At 47.7% G+C, this 17,215-nt stretch overlaps 2 protein-coding genes across 2 annotated transcripts; both read left to right on the top strand.

Moving 5' to 3' along the window:
* The first annotated feature begins 882 nt into the window (after positions 1–882).
* On the top strand, positions 883–7,733 carry RBM7 (RNA binding motif protein 7). Its single transcript, XM_032229785.1, has 5 exons — positions 883–1,019; positions 3,224–3,386; positions 4,238–4,343; positions 4,736–4,814; positions 5,648–7,733. Exons 1-5 carry the CDS (start codon positions 897–899, stop codon positions 5,936–5,938), a joined length of 762 nt encoding a protein of 253 aa, XP_032085676.1. The 5' UTR covers positions 883–896; the 3' UTR covers positions 5,939–7,733.
* Positions 7,734–8,540: 807 nt separating this feature from the next.
* REXO2 (RNA exonuclease 2) lies at positions 8,541–15,451 on the top strand. The gene is made up of 7 exons (XM_032230061.1): positions 8,541–8,709; positions 10,656–10,739; positions 11,044–11,121; positions 11,753–11,864; positions 12,404–12,512; positions 13,923–13,976; positions 15,074–15,451. Exons 1-7 carry the CDS (start codon positions 8,575–8,577, stop codon positions 15,201–15,203), a joined length of 702 nt encoding a protein of 233 aa, XP_032085952.1. The 5' UTR covers positions 8,541–8,574; the 3' UTR covers positions 15,204–15,451.
* Positions 15,452–17,215: the final 1,764 nt, after the last annotated feature.

Below are 17,215 nucleotides of genomic sequence, written 5' to 3' on the forward strand. Positions count from 1 at the left end.
CCCACTCTGGGGCTAATCAGAGGTGGCATTTGCTGGTTCTCCAAACTACTCAAAATTTCCGCTACCGGTTCTCAAGAACTTGTCAGAACCGGCTGCATTTCACCCCTCTATTCTCGTGCCCAAGGAAAGCAGCTCTTCCTCTCTCTCCAGGCGGTTACGTGACTCCCGTCCTCCTGCCACAGCTGGGCTGAAGGCTTATTTGGAATATTGCAAATTTCTTTTCCTTGGCTTCGGCTGGATGGTATTCCAGGAGTGGAGCGTTTTTAGTTCTTTTTTTGGATAACCGATGGCCGCTTTGCAAAACTGGGTTTAGGGATGCTTAAATCTCCTGCGGTGATTTGTATACATTAAGAAGTGCCAATGATTAAAATAAGGGTTTAGAGCAGGGGTGTCCAAAACTTGGGAACTTTAAGACTTGTGGACTTCAACTCCCAGAATTCCTCAGACAGCTTTTTTGGCTGAGGAATTCTGGGAGTTGAAGTCCGGAAGTCTTAAAAGTTCCCACGTTTTGGACACCCCTGCTTTAGAGAAGCATTTAAAAAATAAGATCTTTAATTTTTTTTGTTCTGGTCTGCTGAAAGAAAATAATTTCAGGCAGGGTTGCCTTTTTTTAAATAATGGTAAAATCCTCCTTTGCTCCTCCCACCTGGGACTCCCGCAGAGACACGTGTTCAAATCAAACCCGGGGGCTGCTCAGACACAGCCCCTCCCTGCGCACGCGCTGGCTGCTCTGGCCCTTTTGACTCTCGCCGCTCGCCGTCCCTTTCCGGACGGCTGGCCGTGGGGGGGGGAGGGGAGGGGGAGGGGAGAGGAGCGAGTTTTGCCTTCTGCGCCTGCGCAGTTTCCGAGAGTCCCGCGAGAGATTCCGAGGTTCCATTTTCGTCTTCTTAACGCGCATGCGCTCCGGCAGCCGACGGCAGGCTGAGGCGATGGGAGCGGCGGAGGCGGACCGGACGCTCTTCGTGGGCAACCTCGACCCCCGCGTGACCGAGGAGCTGGTCTTCGAGCTCTTCCACCAGGTACGGAGGCCGGATCTGGGGGTCGCCGGGGGGGACGGTGTTTCTCTTCGTCCCGCCGCTGATCTAGGCCTGGGGGGGGGGAGGGGGCGCTTTGCTGATCTAGGCCTGGGGGGGGGGGAGGGGGCGCTTTGCTGATCTAGGCCTGGGGGGGGAGGGGGCGCTTTATCCCCTCCGCCTTCCGAAAGGCCTGTGAGGTTAGGCCGGCTGGCTGCGGAAGAGGGCTGGGCTGAGAGGGGGGGGTGCTTTAAGAGTGGCCCCCGTCCGTCGACCCCTTCCCCAAGCGCCTCCTGGCCCCCAGGGCCTTTTGGGGGGGGGGTCTCCGGCTCCGGAGGGGGGGCTTCAAGGTAACAGCTCTGCGTGGGGAGGGGGGGGAGAGAGAAATGCTGCGAGGGTCCCCGTGGGAAACAGCCGTCCGAGGACAAGGGGGGAGGAATAGGGGGGGGGCTGTTTTCTGGAGACCCCCCCCCCACCTTGGACTATAGCCCCTCCCCCCCCTTTCTTGCCTGAGTCCCTATTTGCGCTTTCCAGGTTAGCTGCTATTATTATTATTATTATTATTATTATTATTATTATTATTCAATAGCAATAGCAGTTAGACTTATATACCGCTTCATAGGGCTTTCAGCCCTCTCTCAGCGGTTTACAGAGTCAGCATATCGCCCCCAACAATCCGATAGATAGACAGATAGACAGACAGACAGACAGAGATATAGAGATAGATAGATAGATAGATAGATAGATAGATAGATAGATAGATAGATAGATAGATAGATAGATGATAGATGATAGATGATAGATAGATAGATAGATAGATGATAGATGATAGATAGATAGATAGATAGATAGATAGATAGATAGATAGATGATAGATAGATAGATAGATAGATAGATGATAGATGATAGATAGATAGATAGATGATAGATAGATAGATAGATAGATAGATGATAGATAGATAGATAGATAGATGATAGATAGATAGATAGATAGATAGATGATAGATAGATAGATAGATAGATAGATAGATGATAGATAGATAGATAGATAGATAGATAGATAGATGATAGATAGATAGATAGATAGATGATAGATAGATAGATAGATAGATAGATGATAGATAGATAGATAGATAGATAGATGATAGATAGATAGATAGATAGATAGATGATAGATAGATAGATAGATAGATGATAGATAGATAGATAGATAGATAGATAGATAGATAGATAGATAGATAGATAGATAGATAGCAATAGCAATAGCAATAGCAATAGCAATAGCAGTTAGACTTATATACCGCTTCCTAGGGCTTTCAGCCCTCTCTAAGCGGTTTACAGAGAGTCAGCATATTGCCCCCAACAATCTGGGTCCTCATTTTACCCACCTCGGAAGGATGGAAGGCTGAGTCAACCCTGAGCCGGTGAGATTTGAACCGCTGAACTGCTGATCTAGCAGTAGCCTGCAGTGCTGCATTTAACCACTGCGCCACCTTGGCCCTATAACACAAGGGGTTGTTGGATCCACAGGTCGCCCAGAGTTTGGGCGGCATCTGAATTTAATACATTAAGAAGCTAGCCTCTCACCGCCCCCACTTTCAAGGCCTGGAGAAAGAGGAGGGGGTGCCCGCCCTCCTGCCCCCTTAGACGTCCCCCCCAGAAGGGAATCGGTAAGCCGAATGGATGGACTTGAGGTTTGAGGTTTATTCGATTTATATGCCGTCCTTCTCCCAAGGACTCAGGGCGGCGTACAACATTAAAAGGAACACATACTACAAAAGTTAAAAAGAAATTAAATAGGATATCCCCCAAGCCCAATTAAAATTAACAACGGCCCATTTTTTTAAAAAAAGAATTAAAATTAACACTAATCAATATTTTGATTTGTTTTGTTCAGGCCAGGCTGGCTTCTTTTGCGGAGTTGGGGGAAGGAAATGGAGTCGAAATCGGGCGTGTGTGGGAAACGGCCCCACGGATTTAAAGGGCTGGAAGCATCCTTGCAGGATGCTTTTAAAATCCAAGCAAAAGGGGCATTTCGTGTTGCCGGCAGACTCGCCCCATAGCAATAGCTTCGGTTTGATTGCCCAGCGCTGCCCCCCCCCCTTCGCAGGTTTCTTTGAAAATGATGAGCGTGTTGATCGACATGCATGTCAGGAAAGAGAACCGTCTGTTTTTTTATTTAACGTTTTGTTTTGTTTCTTGGTTTGCAGGCAGGCCCAGTCATTAAAGTAAAGATCCCGAAGGACAGGGATGGGAAACAAAAACAGTTTGCATTTGTGAATTTCAAACACGAAGAATCTGTTCCCTATGGCATGAGTCTGCTTAATGGGATCAAACTTTTTGGGAGACCACTCAAAATTCAGTTCCGATCAGGTATCCGTGAAACGTTTTAAGTGGCCTAGATGATCTTGGCAAAGTAGAAAGATTTTATCACTTCCCTTCCAGCTCTAGTGTGTAAACCATGAAAGCAAATTGCTGTGTGTAACCATTCTGGATTAAACAGTTGCCATACTTTAGGTAGAAGATACGATAATATTGACATTGCATTGTGTGTATATTAACATGAACTAATTCTTCTGAGAAGAGGGTGGTTTGTCAGTGCTTGAGATCCATCGCTGGGCTAGTCTAAATTTTAGCTTATTTTATATTTAAATACATGATAAAGATCCTCAAATCATTGTGCTACAAACAGCTGTTCTGTTTCACCGAATGCTGTGTGCATTTTGGATTGTTCAGTTGTGAAATACAATCTGCTGTTGCCACAAAACATTCCACTTTAAACAAATTTATTCCCAATTCAGCCCCATTGCTGAAGTGAATTCTGGAGGCTTGGTTTCAGTGTGTCAATACACTTTAAATCTCACTTCTACTTTAAAGAAAAATGTGAAATTAAAACTTTTGTGGAAGGGGGCTGTTGTATTTGTGAAAGAATGCCTTTATTTATTTATTTTCCCAGCTCAAGATGGTTCATTTTCATCTGACTTGAGATTGCAATTAACTTGGGCTCCGGTGTCTTTAGTGTTGCATTATGTTTGCATTGTCACCTACTGGGTATTTCAGAAGGTTGCAGCATTTGTTGTGGAAATCTGCTTGTGTGCTGTAGTAGTTCTCTGGTGTGATACTTCAGAGCCAGTTAATTGCTCCATCTTGGCTGCTGGCATCTCGCAGTTTGCCTCCCTCAAGAGTCTCTTTTGCTTTAATTTGCCTTCCAAAATGTCTCTTAGGGAGCAGCCATGCGTCTCAAGAGGTCGCCTCGCCCTGTGCCCCACATGGATTTGCAAACGGAAATCCCTCCAGTCCTCAGCTTCTGGCAGCGGCACACAGCAACAGGTAGGCTTGGGAGGACTTCTCTGATGGCTTTTAAACTGGCATAATTTGCGTTTAGTCTGGTGAGGGTGGGAAATGAAATTCATGAACCGACAGCACTAAAATGGAGAAGTTGCGTGTTATTTAAAAAATATTTCAAAGCCACTTATTAAAAGAATATCCACATGTTCTGAATACGTTTCATGCATTGTGATCCATGACTTGAAATCACTACTAGATCTGAGGCATTTGATAAATGTGCCCGTTGTAAAACTGGTTAATTATAATTTTCTTTAAAGAGCTGCTTTATATACGCTGAGTTTACAAATATATGAAATGTGGTTCCTTGGAAAAATAAAATTGAAGGGCAACTTTATTAAGATTACTACAGCTAATTTCTGCTTTTGATGTAAAAGGTTCGAGAGGAATACCGAGAATATGCCAGTTGGCCAGAGGTCCTTCTCCCCTCTTGATAACCATCAGACAAAGGCCATGGTGAGTGGTCCCGCCCAGTGAGGTTTGGAAAAGAACAGGCCAGATCCCTTGAGGGTTCAAAGATGGGATGGGAGCCTGCCTTTTCCTCTACAACATCAGCCCTGTTTATTCCATGCTGCGGTTACCTGAAGTAACCTCAAACTTGACACTTCTGTCAGCTTTTCTAAGCCTTATTTTTTCACCTGCCAAGGATTCCTTCCTTCCTTCCTTCCTTCCTTCCTTCCTTCCTTCCTTCCTACCTTCCTTCCTTCCTTCCTTCCTTCCTTCCTTCCTTCCTTCCTTCCTTCCTTCCTTCCAGGATAACTGCCTCCCAAAGATTTTACCAATGGCTCCAGTGGAACTCTGTGTGCACATTTATACACAAATGCAGTAAAAACCCCAGTGTATATTGATTGCCCGTATTGTGTTTCCACCTTGCCTGCTGCAACTTCGTCTTTCTCAGGCCTCCCCCTTGTTTGTTCCCTCTAGAGCAGGGATCTCCAAACTTGGCAACTTTTAGGACTTTTGTGGACTCCCCAAATTCCTCCGCCAGCCAAGCCCCAATTTGGAGACTTCTGCTGTAGATCTATGAGAGATTCAAAACAGGAAGGACGTTTCCTTCTGCCCTCTTTGGCTTAGCAGACTATAGTTCCACCTCTGCACTTTCACAGCTGGGCCGCAGTTGAGGGCTGAGAAGCCTTCCTGCCATCCTCAGCTGTGAGGAGGAGGGGGGTGGACACGTGGGTTCGGCCTGTGCCTGCCGTGGAAATTCTTCTTGGCAGCGGGAGCCCTCCTCTCCTCGCCCCTCTTGCTGGAGACTCCTGCTGATCTAGGCCTCTTGCCTCCCTATGCAGATAACTTCGCCGTGGCAGCAGGCCCCATCCTACGGCAGAAGATACAACTCTTTGCTTCCCGAGCCTTCGCCTGGAGGCCAGCAGGGCTACTCCTGGTCCTCGGCCTCCCCAGCGCACTGGCGCTCAGAGCCTCCCCACAAGGGCAGAGTGAGCTCCCACCCCTACCAGTCTGGCCACAGGCACCACGGCCAGGACCAGAGGCGGCTTGCGGACTGCGTCTCAAATTACAGCTTCCGAGGGAACCGGGAAGACCATTACCACGATGACAGGAACTATGGAGGCAGGAGCTGAATTACGACAGGCGGAGTTACCGGGACGGGGGAATGGCGCCCCTGCCCGTCACTAGCAAGTATTCAGAGTGGATTTTATGGACGTTCCTTCTTGACGGTCCTTTCCCTTTTTAAAGCTTCCTTTCTTCCCTTTTACAGAGAGCTTGTAGACGGTAACTTCACAAGTTATCTTTTTAAAAAGAGAAAAAAAAAACAAGTTTTATACATATCATCTGCAGTATGTATTTTGAGAGAAAAGAGTTTTTGGAATTGTATTAACTTCCCCTCAGGGTTTAAGCAAAGGGAAAGGAAGAAGTGCCACACTTTTAAACAGGTAAAGAAAAGAAGACATTGTGTTAATTTTATAAGGGAAAAAAAAAGTTCTGCTTTGGTTTTATTTTGAAACCAACGTTGGTATTTTTATAGCAAGAACCCCTGAGGTGGTTCTGGTGTTGCTGGGAAAAGGCAACGGGAAGGAGAAAGTTTGGTGGCCGTTGATCATTTGGGTAAAACTCTCTCGCTACGGGAATGAAGTTATTTGAATATTCATTGTATTAAGTGTTTTGCTTCGTGGGATCTAGAAATAGAGCAAATTTGCCCGAGAATTTGATAATTGGTAATGAAGGATGGGTTCTCTATGCTGGCTCATTGGGGTTTTTTTTAGCTGATTGATCTCATGGTTTTTATATCAAGGAGACACTGCAGTATTTTTAAGTGATTACCACTTCTCAGGAAATTATTGCATGCCTCTGCCCCACACAACGTATGGGAAAATAATTCAAATTCTTTCATAAAACGCTTTGAAAAATAGAAACTTCTCATTTACGTAAAGTTAGAAAGCCGGTATTTAAATGAAACGAGAAAGAGGTAAGTATTGATGAGAATGTGCACCCATTGCAAGCTTGTAATGAAACATTTCCTCATAAAATGACTGGTTCCTGATGAGACCTCAAAATGCTCAGTAACTGGAGAGTGAAATCGTGCTTTTCAGTCCCCCGGGTGGGCTACGATCTCCACACCACCCACCCACCCACCCCTTTTCCTTCCTGGCTTTCGCCCCTAAAGTGCCATCACCGCATGCAACTGTAGCTCTTTGTATTCTGAAAAATCTTGGATTTGGCACTTGGGGAAAGGTGTTTGCCTGGGAGCAGTTTTAATTATAAGAAACTAGCAGGCCTAGCTTTCACTCGGCTTCCGTGGGCATCTCCAGTGCTCCCTTTCAAAACATTAGCCCTTGGAGTAGTAATTAAGTGTTTGTGTTTTCTGGGCACACCTGAAACATGGACTGCGTTTCAAATCGCTGCTTTGCGTGAAATCCGTACCCATCCCGCATTGGCAAAGTTGGTGTATGTTTCACTTGGAGCGAATTTTAGGGAAGAAGCAGCATCTGTAACCTGGTTCACCTTAATCTCTTTTCCCACTCCTTCTACAGTCCCAAGATCACGATTATGTTTTCTACCAAACAGAATTCCTTGAAAGAACAGATCTAGTGTTGGTTTTTTTTTGCTGCTTCGCTTTGCTTTCTTTTGTTTTTTGTTTTGAGATAGTTTTTAAGCCTTGGTTTCCCTGCATGCCTGAAGGGGTTGATTTTTGTTAATATTAATGTTGACAACATTGTTCATATGCAAGAAACATTTTCTACTAGTATTTCAATGACCATGATTTTGATGATGCCATAAATTTAAAAAAAGCCCCTAAATTTCATTTCTGACAATTTTCCAGGAAATCTCGTTGAGAGTATTAAACGTGCCCTTCCTTAGGCTTATGTATATGTATATAATGGCAAAAAATAAATAAACTCCTTTCTTGTAAAAACACTTTGTGTGAAAACAAAATTTCCTGAGGTCTACATTCGTTGCTGGTGGTTCTTTTCAGTTTTCCAAATGTATTTTGCCTCTCATACGGGGTCAGCTATGTACACCTGTCTGAAAACGCCTGCCTGGTTTGTGTATCTTAATTTCCCCGTTCCCCTAAAATCTAAATTCCTGGAGAGGATCTGACAGAATTGATCTGCCCCCCCCCAGGAGGGGCTGTATACTCCGGATGCCCAAATCTTGCTTAGGGTGGATATTAACCTGCCCCTCTGCTCTCTCTCTTCAGTGATACGTTGCATTTTCTGCTTCTGCCGTTTCTTTCCCCTGGCAATTTAATTCTTACTCAAAAAATTGAATTTATTAAGATTGCTAATGACCGTCTAGGGACGCGGTAGCTAAGACACTGAATTTGACGATCAGAAGGGTGGGCAGTTCGGTGGTTCGAATCCCCCCCCCCCCCCAACCCTTGGCAGGCAAATCAACATGCCCCAGAGCAGCCCATGGAGGGGGGGAAGCAGTTGCTGGAGTGGTCAAGCCAGGTGCCCATTTCCTCCTTCCCCAGAGCTGGGCATCTGGAGCTGGCGCTCTGGCCCCTGGGAGGCCAGTCCGGGGTCCCGGGTGGCCCTCCGACCTCCAACGCGGATGCTTCCGCCTTCCTTACAGAGAGGACTACGCTTCCCAGCATGCCTGGCGCGGCGAGGCCGCCTGGCGTAGGGGTCAGTTCCGGGACTCGGTCTCCCGGCAGCCCTTGCAGCAGGGCTGGAACGGGCGTCGGGCGGGGAGGAGGCGGGGCCGGATCGCGCTGCCTGCCGGGAGTCGTAGTCTCCGGGGAGTCCGGCGGGGGATGCGCGGCTTCTGCGGAAGCGCCCGCGGCTGGCTGCGGCTCTGCGGAGGCGGCGTCCCGGGGCGCGGCGGGAGGCGAGCCATGGCCGAGGCGGCCGGCTTGATGGGCCAGAGGATCGTCTGGGTGGACCTGGAGGTAGGGAGGGGGGATCCCGTGGGGGGAGGGGAGGGGGGCTTCCTCCTCCTCCTCCTAAAGACCTCAACTCCCCCCCCCCTTCTAAGAGGGGACCCAGCTTGCGGGGGGAGGGGGCTGCAGGGGGGGTCTTGGGTCTGGGGATGCTGTTGCTAGGGCAGCTGCGCCTCCTTCCTGGACCCTCTGCTGGAGGGAGGGTCCCCTCAATCCCCCTCCCATCATCGTCACAGGCAGGCAGAAGCCAAGGGGGGTGGGAAGGGGGGGATTTATGGGGTCTGCATGCTTTAAAGCGCCTAGAAGGCCCCCACCCTCTTTGTTTGCTCCCCATTGGACGGGGAGTCGGGGTTTTCCTTTGGTGCCAGAATTCTCCCCGCCTTTGGGGGGACCCCAGAGTTGCATTGGGGTCTTGCCCCCCCCCCCCGGAAAGGCTCCTCCAAGGTGGTCGGTCAAAAGCCGGTCTGGCTTGACCAGGCAGGGTGCCCAGCCCAGCTGCAAGGGGAGAAGGTGTGGAGCGACCTCCCCGGATGGCCCTTCGATGCTCCCCATCCCGAGCGTCACCCCGTTGCCTTCTTCCCTTGAATGCATGACGGTGAATCTCTCCTGACCAACCACAGACCTGGAGGTCTCCTCCCCTTCCTCCCCCATCAATTAGCGAGCCCTCCCTTAAGGTCCGGCCTGATTCCCGCCATCTTCCCCTCGCTGACTTTGCTTCTGGTCAAAAGGGCCCAGCAGAGATGAGGCGACCTGAGACTTCTCAGGAAACAACAAATGAATGGAAAACTGCTGGTGACATTCTACCGCTGCACCATAGAGAGTATTTCAACTTGCTGCGCCTGTGTCTGGTTTGCCAATTGGAAGATTGGAAGATAGGACAGCACTCCAGAGGGTCAACGTCATTGTCCAGAGGATCATGGGTTGCCCCCTCCCCTCTTTGGAAGAGCTTTAGAGCTCCCGCTGCCTTAAGAAAGTTCAAAACATCCTTAAATAGCAATAGGAATAGCAGTCAGACTTATATACCGCTTCATAGGGCTTTCAGCCCTCTCTAAGTGGTTTACAGAGTCAGCATATTGCCCCCAACAACAATCCGGGTCCTCATTTCACCCACCTCGGAAGGATGGAAGGCTGAGTCAACCCTGAGCCGGTGAGATTTGAACTGCCGAACTGCAGAACTGCAGTCAGCTGAAGTAGCCTGCAGTGCTGCATTTAACCACTGCGCCACCTCGGCTCTTCAAGCAAAGCTCAGTCTCAAACTGGGGCCTGAGAAGGGCCCACAGAATTCAGCAGGGTTTGATATAAACCATTTGTGGGAACGTAATGACTCCAAGCTGATGGTGCATTTAACTCTGGCTCCCGTGTGTTCTTCTCCGACATCAATAGCAGATACTCCACTTGCCCCCACTGTCCCCCACGAATAATTAGCAATAGCAGTTAGACTTATCTACCGCTTCATAGGGCTTTCAGCCCTCTCTAAGCGGTTTACAGAGTCAGCATATCGCCCCCAACAACAATCCGGGTCCTCATTTTACCCACCTCGGAAGGACGGAAGGCTGAGTCAACTCTGAGCCGGTGAGATTTGAACCGCTGAACTGCAGAACTGCAGTCAGCTGAAGTAGCCCGCAGTGCAGCATTTAACCACTGCGCCACTTCGGCTCTAAAGATCCATCTCTCATCCTGGGCACTTTTTTTTTTGAACTATTACCATCTGGCAGACGGTACAGGACAATAAAAACAAGGACAGATGGGCTGAAAAACAGCTTCTGTCCCAGGGCAGTAACCAAAACTGTGCAGTGCAATATCGGGTTTTCAATTTCAGTTATACAGAATGTACAGGATTTGATGTTTTGTGTTTTTATTTTCATAATTGTAATGTGCGCTGAAGACGGCATTTAATTTTGTTGCACATTGTGCAATGGGAATAAGGTAGACTAAACTAAACTTCTCGGACACAGATGACCGGCCTTGACATTGAGAAGGACCAGATCCTGGAGATGGCCTGCCTTGTCACAGATTCAGGGCTGAACATCTTGGCCGAAGTAAGTTGCAGCTCCTCCTGGCTCTCCTGACGGTTAGTTAAAGGCAGGGTTCCCAAACCTGGCAACTTTAAGACTTGTGGACTTCAACTCCCAGAATTCTCCAGCCAGCAGAGCTTATGCATTCCCCTTACAGACCTCTTAGGAATGGAGTGAGATCAACAGTAGACAGTTTTAGGTTAAAGTTGAGGGTTTGGGGAAGAAACCACTGAGTAGTGCATTCCAGGCATTTCATTCATTCATTCCATTCATTCATTCATTCATTCATTCATTCATTCATTCATAAATGTCCTCTCTTGGTGGATAGGGTCCTAACCTGATCATCAACCAGCCAGATGAGTTACTTGATGGCATGTCAGACTGGTGCAAAGAGCATCATGGGAAGGTAAGACCTCCAATTTCTTAGTATGTTCTGCCCAAGTAAGGAAATGGTTTCATCTTCTTGGCTTCACCATCCCTCCTGCCCCTTCCTAGGGTTCCTTCTGCCCCTCCTGAGGAAGGGACCCTTTTCCTTGGGTTTTGGGCACCGAAGCTGCAGCCAGCAGAACCAAAGCTTGGGGATTCGGAGATCGCCCATTCCTGCTGCGACCTGATATCTGAATTTAAATCTTTTTCTCGATGCTTTATTAGAGGAACTGTGATAGGAGCTCATGGGTGGGAAGGCCATTGATGTCTCTGTTGCAAAGGAATATCTCCCCCCCAGCAATGGGGCCAGACTTATATACCGCTTCATAGGGTTTTCAGCCCTCTCTAAGCGGTTTACAGAGTCAGCATATCGCCCCCAACAACAATCCGGGTCCTCATTTCACCCACCTCGGAAGGACGGAAGGCTGAGTCAACCTTGAGCCGGTGAGATTAGAACCGCCGAACTGCAGATAGCAGTCAGCTGAAGTGGCCTGCAGTGCTGCACCTTAACCACTGCGCCACCTCGGCTCTTAGGCAACAACCCTCAGAAATGGGCTCCTTGAAGGCTGTGGCGGTTGAGTCTGAGCGTCTCCGTTCTCTTTTCTTCACAGTCCGGTCTCACCAAGGCAGTGAAGGAGAGCACGGTCTCCCTGCGCCAAGCAGAGTACGAGTTTCTGTCCTTCATCCGACAACAGACTCCGCCGGGGGTCTGCCCTCTCGCAGGTTGGAGCCTTGGACTGGGTCCCCCCCCCCCCGTCCATTTCCACCGGGGTTCCCCAAGGTTTGCAAGGTGAAAGACGCCTGGACTTCAACTCCCAGAAATCCCCAGCCAGCCAGCTGTCTGGAGGAATTCTGGGAGTTGAAGTTTGCGTGGCTTAAAAGTGGGAGAGGTTGGGAACCAGACTCCAGTGGTTGACTTAAGGGACTTAAGGAGACGATGCCTGGAAGAGAATGCCATGGTGCTGGGACGTTGGCCCTGGCACCTGGAGGTGGCGGGGGGGAGCCAGGCCAATGGGGTGGCCAGGCAGGGGCTGCTGGGTGGGGGTGGGGGGCAAGAAGGCAGCCAGGACTTGATTAACTTCAACTTGTTCCTTTGGTATTCAGGGCAACCCTCCATTTAATGGGCGTTTGGCTTTAAGGGACATTTAGTCTGTTAAATCCAGAGTCGACTGTGATGGGTAGAAAGGAAATGTTGCCCTTTTCCTTTGCCTCTCCTGGCTGAGAATCCTGGCTTCACTTGGGTGTTTTTCCCTTCTGGGCAGGAAATTCTGTTCATGCCGACAAGAAGTTTCTTGACAAGCACATGCCACAGTTCATGAAACACCTGCATTACCGGATCATCGACGTCAGCACCGTGAAGGAGCTCTGCAGGTTGTTGAATGCTCAGTGGTGGAGTAGGGGGCCCTTTTTCTTCAGCTGCCTGGCGGCGCCCCCCCAGAATCCCCACTTGTGGGAGAGATGGAAGGGTGGAATTGGGATGAGCAGAGGTTGGGAAGGGGAGCTCAGCGAGACAGAGAGCTGTCTTCGGGGAAATACCTGGCGTTTTACGTGCTACGTCAAGGTTGTCGAATTAGGTGGGAATTTTGAAGGCTTTATAGCAGTGTTTCTCAACCTTGGCAACTTGAAGATGTCCGGACTTCAACTCCCAGAATTCTGGGAGTTGAAGTCCGGACATCTTCAAGTGGCCAAGGTTGAGAAACACTGCTTTATAGCTTACACTTAACTTTGCTGAAAATGTACAGAGAGCCCTTGACTTACCACCACAAAATTGAGCTCAAAACTTCTGTTGCTAAACAAGACAGTTGTTAAAGTGAATTTTCCCTGTTTTATTTCCTTTCTTGCCATAGTTGTTAAGCGAATCACCGTAATTGTCAATGAGACAGGTTGTTAAGTGAATCTGGCTTCCCCATCTGCTTGTCAGAAGGTTGCAAAACGGGAACACCTGACCCCCCCCCCCCCCCAGGACACTACAACCATCATAAATATGTACCCTGCAATGGTCATAATTGTAAAAAATGGTCATAAGTCACTGTCAGGTCCCAAATAGCATCTAAAATTAAATCAGAGTCCAAGGCAAAGGATTCCTCAGAGTTCCAATTGATGAAGGGAGCCATGTTGACACATCTGGGAAAACCCAAATCTGAAAGCTTCCCGGTTTCCCTCACCCAGTTGAAAGTTCAAGATCTTGCCCCCCCACCCCCCCACCCACAAGCCCATCCCATGGTCCAATCTCCCACCGCCATGCTGGCATCTTCCACCTATCCAGTTCCAGCCAGGTGCAGAAGTGCAAAGACAAACGATGACCTTGGCTTTCTAGAAAGAATGTTGTTATGGCTACATAGCATCTAACTCCGTACAATCCCCCACCCCCCATTTTCCCACCATAGAAAATGCATAGTGGAATAATAGAAAGTGCGGCAGGCCAGAGATCCCCAGGCAAATATGGCTACAGTCCCTGCCCCAACACCCACATGTCCATCCCATGGTCAATCAACAATGGCTTCCAAGCCTGACAGTCATTTTTTTCAATGCCGTTGTAACTTTGAACAGTCACTAAATGAACTATTGTAAGTTGAGATTATCTGTATTTTGTCATCGCCTTTTTGAGGAGTTGAGGTTGACAAATAATGCACATTTTTAGAAAAAGCCTTTAAGGACCTTAAAGGGTCTTTGGTAAAGCTGATTTCCTCTTGTGGCCACAGTTCTTCCAAGCCTCTGCAGGCCCTCCTGCTTTGGCTTCCTCAGCATGGGGACAATTGCTCCTTCTTTCTTCTCACCCAGGCGCTGGTATCCTGAGGACTACGAGGCCGCTCCCAAGAAGTCTGCTGCTCACAGGTAAGGCTCCTCAGAGGGGCCCTCTCCGCTCCTAAACGTCCAGCATTTCATTCCTGCTTCTCCTGCACAGCATAATTTGGGCAAAGGGTTTAAGGGCAGCCACCAGAGTTATCCCTGCGTGCAGCATCTATGGAAGGGCCGCGCAGTCTGCAAGCAGGGATGGTCTCCTCCTTCAGCAAAGGCCTTCAGTGACATTGGGATTTCAATTTCCACGATTCCCAACCGATAGGAGCGCCACTTCCAGCATCTCCACAGGCCGTGGGGCTGCGGGAAGGCTGGGTCACGTTACCCCACCCCATTCACTTCTTCAGACTTCCCAGAATGGCAGTTGTGAGTTGCTGAGGGGCGTTTCTCACGACCCTCCTGGCGCGGAAGTGTGAGTTGGCAGGGAACCATTTGAAGAGGTGCTCAAGTACTGTGAGACCTGAGTCGGGGTCTCCACTGAGCAGAGGTGGGATTCAGCAGGTTCTGACCACTTCTGGAGAACCGGTAGTGGAAATTTTGAGTAGTTTGGAGAACCGGTAAATACCACCTCTGGCTGGCCACGCCCCATCTATTATTATTTGTAATTCAAGATTTTTTAAAAAAATACAAATTATACATATTATAGGAATAAAGCGTTTTTTTTTACGTCCTCTCATTTACATAGTCCATTTTATATCATAGTTTTGTTTTCACTTTCAGCCAAGTTATTCTCTTCTATTATTTTCATCTTTATACTTATTTTCCTTAATACATAAACAGTATCTTCAATTGCCCCTTCAAAATTACACCAAATTTTCATTTCTTATTTTCAATTCAATTTAAATTTAGAGAGCATTTCTTTCAATTTTTCTACAATTAACAATGTACTATAATTTCTTTATTTCTTAATTAATTACATAACAATAACAGTCTTACTACTATTCCCTTTGATCTACTAATGTAACTCTTTTCCGCTTTCTTTCTCTTTTAACCATTTGGGCTCTCCAAAATTCCACGTTTAATTCTTTTTCTTCTTCTCTCCCTTTCTCCTAACTTCTTCTTTTTCCTATTTTTGTGGTTATTGTATCCTTTCTTCAGAGTATTTGCTTTGATTACTGAATCGTTTGTTTTAGGGCCCTGGATGACATCCGGGAGAGCATCAAAGAGCTGCATTTCTACAGGAATCACATCTTCAAAAGGAGAACAGACGAAAAGAAAAGGAAACTGTTGGAAAACGGGGAAAGCGAACAGCCTCTTAGTTGATCCCGCATCCCGATCCTTTAGGAGAACCTCCAGAGCCCGGGGCAGTCTTCCTGCTGAAGAACAGAACCTCCTTTCAGCTCCGTCGCTTTCTCAGAAGGGCGACGTGACAGGATCCCGGGTGTGAGAGGCATTTCAAGGCTGCCTCAGTTGAGAAGTAGAGAATACTTGCAGTCCTTGGAGAATGGCTTCCATTTGGCCCCAAACACCCCTCAATTGTTTTAGAATTAAAATCAAACCGCTCTGCAAAACGCTTGCCTTCTTCCTTGCTTTCTGTGGCTCAATTTTGGTTCTCTTGGAGGAGGAGGAGGAGGAGGAGGATGTGGGGACATTAGCAGGCTCTTGTTTACGCTGCCTTTCACCATCTACTCTTCAGTTACTTCCTGGGTCAGATTAATTCTCTAATTCTGTTATAGAAGGAGAATATGGAGACAGGTGGTGTGTGGATTGTAAAACTCTGCGAATAATCTCCAGCAAAGCAATAGGTTTGCCTCCCAAGTGTATTGCATCCTTCGCTGCCCAGGGCGATGCTGAATCTTAAAAAGATTCGGTCATTTTGGTCTAGGAAATCTGGTGTAATCTTTTGGGAACACCCGCCCCCCCCCCTAACAGAGCTGACTGTCTCCATAGGAACAACTTTAGAAAACTCGTCCAGTTTGGTCCAAAGGTGCTTTCCCAAAAGGCAACTGGACAAACAAACCACCTTTGTTCACTACAGGCTGTTCCTTAGCACAGCCCTTAAAAATTGTTTTAACATTTGACCCCCCAAAAACCCCCAAACAAACTCCAGATTAATGTTTAACTTGAGATAGAAGCTCAGCAGTTGATGCTTGGAATGGGCACCTGTGATCATTTCATGGTGTTTTTCCTTCTCTCTCATTTTTAAAGCCAACCTCCCCTTTTAAATATTGTTTTGAGTCGGCCGGGCCCCACAGTTCTAAGTGTTCAGTGCTGGAGCCCCTTCTCGCCCTCTCTCTCTGCCCCACAGCTATGCCTGCAGCCGAGGATTGCCCTCCTCTGGTTTAAACAGCTCCTCAGAAAACGACCTTCCAAATCTTTACTTTGGCCATTTAAAGCTCTTCATTTTTCTCCTCTCTGGCTTACTTGCATTTTACCCTCCATAGCTGCTTCCCCAAAGACGCCAACTGACAGCGCTGCTAAAGGTGCCCAGGTGTGCAGGAATTAAGAGCGGAAGGAGAGATACCTGGCAAATGAACCACCCTCTTCCTTGTTAACCGCCACGGTCCACTCATTAACTGGGCCTGCACAGCATCTTTCCAAGAGCAACACTCGCTGAACTTAATTCACACCGGCTTCCAGCTGGAGGGGTATTGTTGGGATTAGGGAAGGAGGCAGACAAGGAGAAGGGCCTTATGAATGTCTCAGGTGAACTGGCTGAATCTGCACTGTTGTCACAAATCCACAAACTCTCGTTTTTGAAACAGCCACCGAAAATTTCATCTTCTTCCATAGTGGTTTTTTTTGTTGCTGTTCTTTCTTGCACATTTAATTTGGCACCATTTTACACAGTCATTTACGAAAGGCTTGCTAGAAGTATGAAGCAAAATGTGTGTGTGTGTGTGTGTGTGTTTGTGTGTGTGGTTTTTGCATTAGCTGAATTAGCATGGGTCCTATACGTGGCTTGTAAGTTATATAGACTGTCTAAATATTTAGAATGTAGAATGATAAAATATGCAATTTCCAAAAGAGAACTCGGTTTATTTCTTGCAGTAAGAACTCCAAAGATTCTAATATCGCCTCAAAGGACCACAATATTTGTATTTATCAAAAGAAAAGGAAGGAAGGAAGGAAGGAAGGAAAGAAGGAAGGAAGATAGGTAGATAGATAGAAAGATGAAGGCTGAGGGAGAGAGGGAGAACAAGAGGTAGGAAGGTAGGTAGGTGGGTGAGGAAGGAAGGAAGGAAGGAAGGAAGGAAGGAAGGAAGAGTGATGAAGGGAAGAAGGGAGGAGTGAAGGAAGGAAGATGAAGGCCGAGGGAGGGAGAACAAGAGGTA

The sequence above is a fragment of the Thamnophis elegans genome, chromosome 13 (assembly GCF_009769535.1).
Source record: "Thamnophis elegans isolate rThaEle1 chromosome 13, rThaEle1.pri, whole genome shotgun sequence".
Classification (NCBI taxonomy): Eukaryota; Metazoa; Chordata; class Lepidosauria; order Squamata; family Colubridae; genus Thamnophis; species Thamnophis elegans.

Coding starts and splice junctions, on each gene's coding strand:
- RBM7 (XM_032229785.1), top strand. CDS start 897: ATGCGCTCCGGCAGCCGACGGCAGGCTGAGGCGATGGGAGCGGCGGAG. Junction 1,020..3,223: donor TCTTCGAGCTCTTCCACCAG/GTACGGAGGCCG, acceptor CTTGGTTTGCAG/GCAGGCCCAGTCATTAAAGT. Junction 3,387..4,237: donor CAAAATTCAGTTCCGATCAG/GTATCCGTGAAA, acceptor AATGTCTCTTAG/GGAGCAGCCATGCGTCTCAA.
- REXO2 (XM_032230061.1), top strand. CDS start 8,575: ATGCGCGGCTTCTGCGGAAGCGCCCGCGGCTGGCTGCGGCTCTGCGGA. Junction 10,740..11,043: donor GGCTGAACATCTTGGCCGAA/GTAAGTTGCAGC, acceptor CTTGGTGGATAG/GGTCCTAACCTGATCATCAA. Junction 11,122..11,752: donor GCAAAGAGCATCATGGGAAG/GTAAGACCTCCA, acceptor TTTTCTTCACAG/TCCGGTCTCACCAAGGCAGT.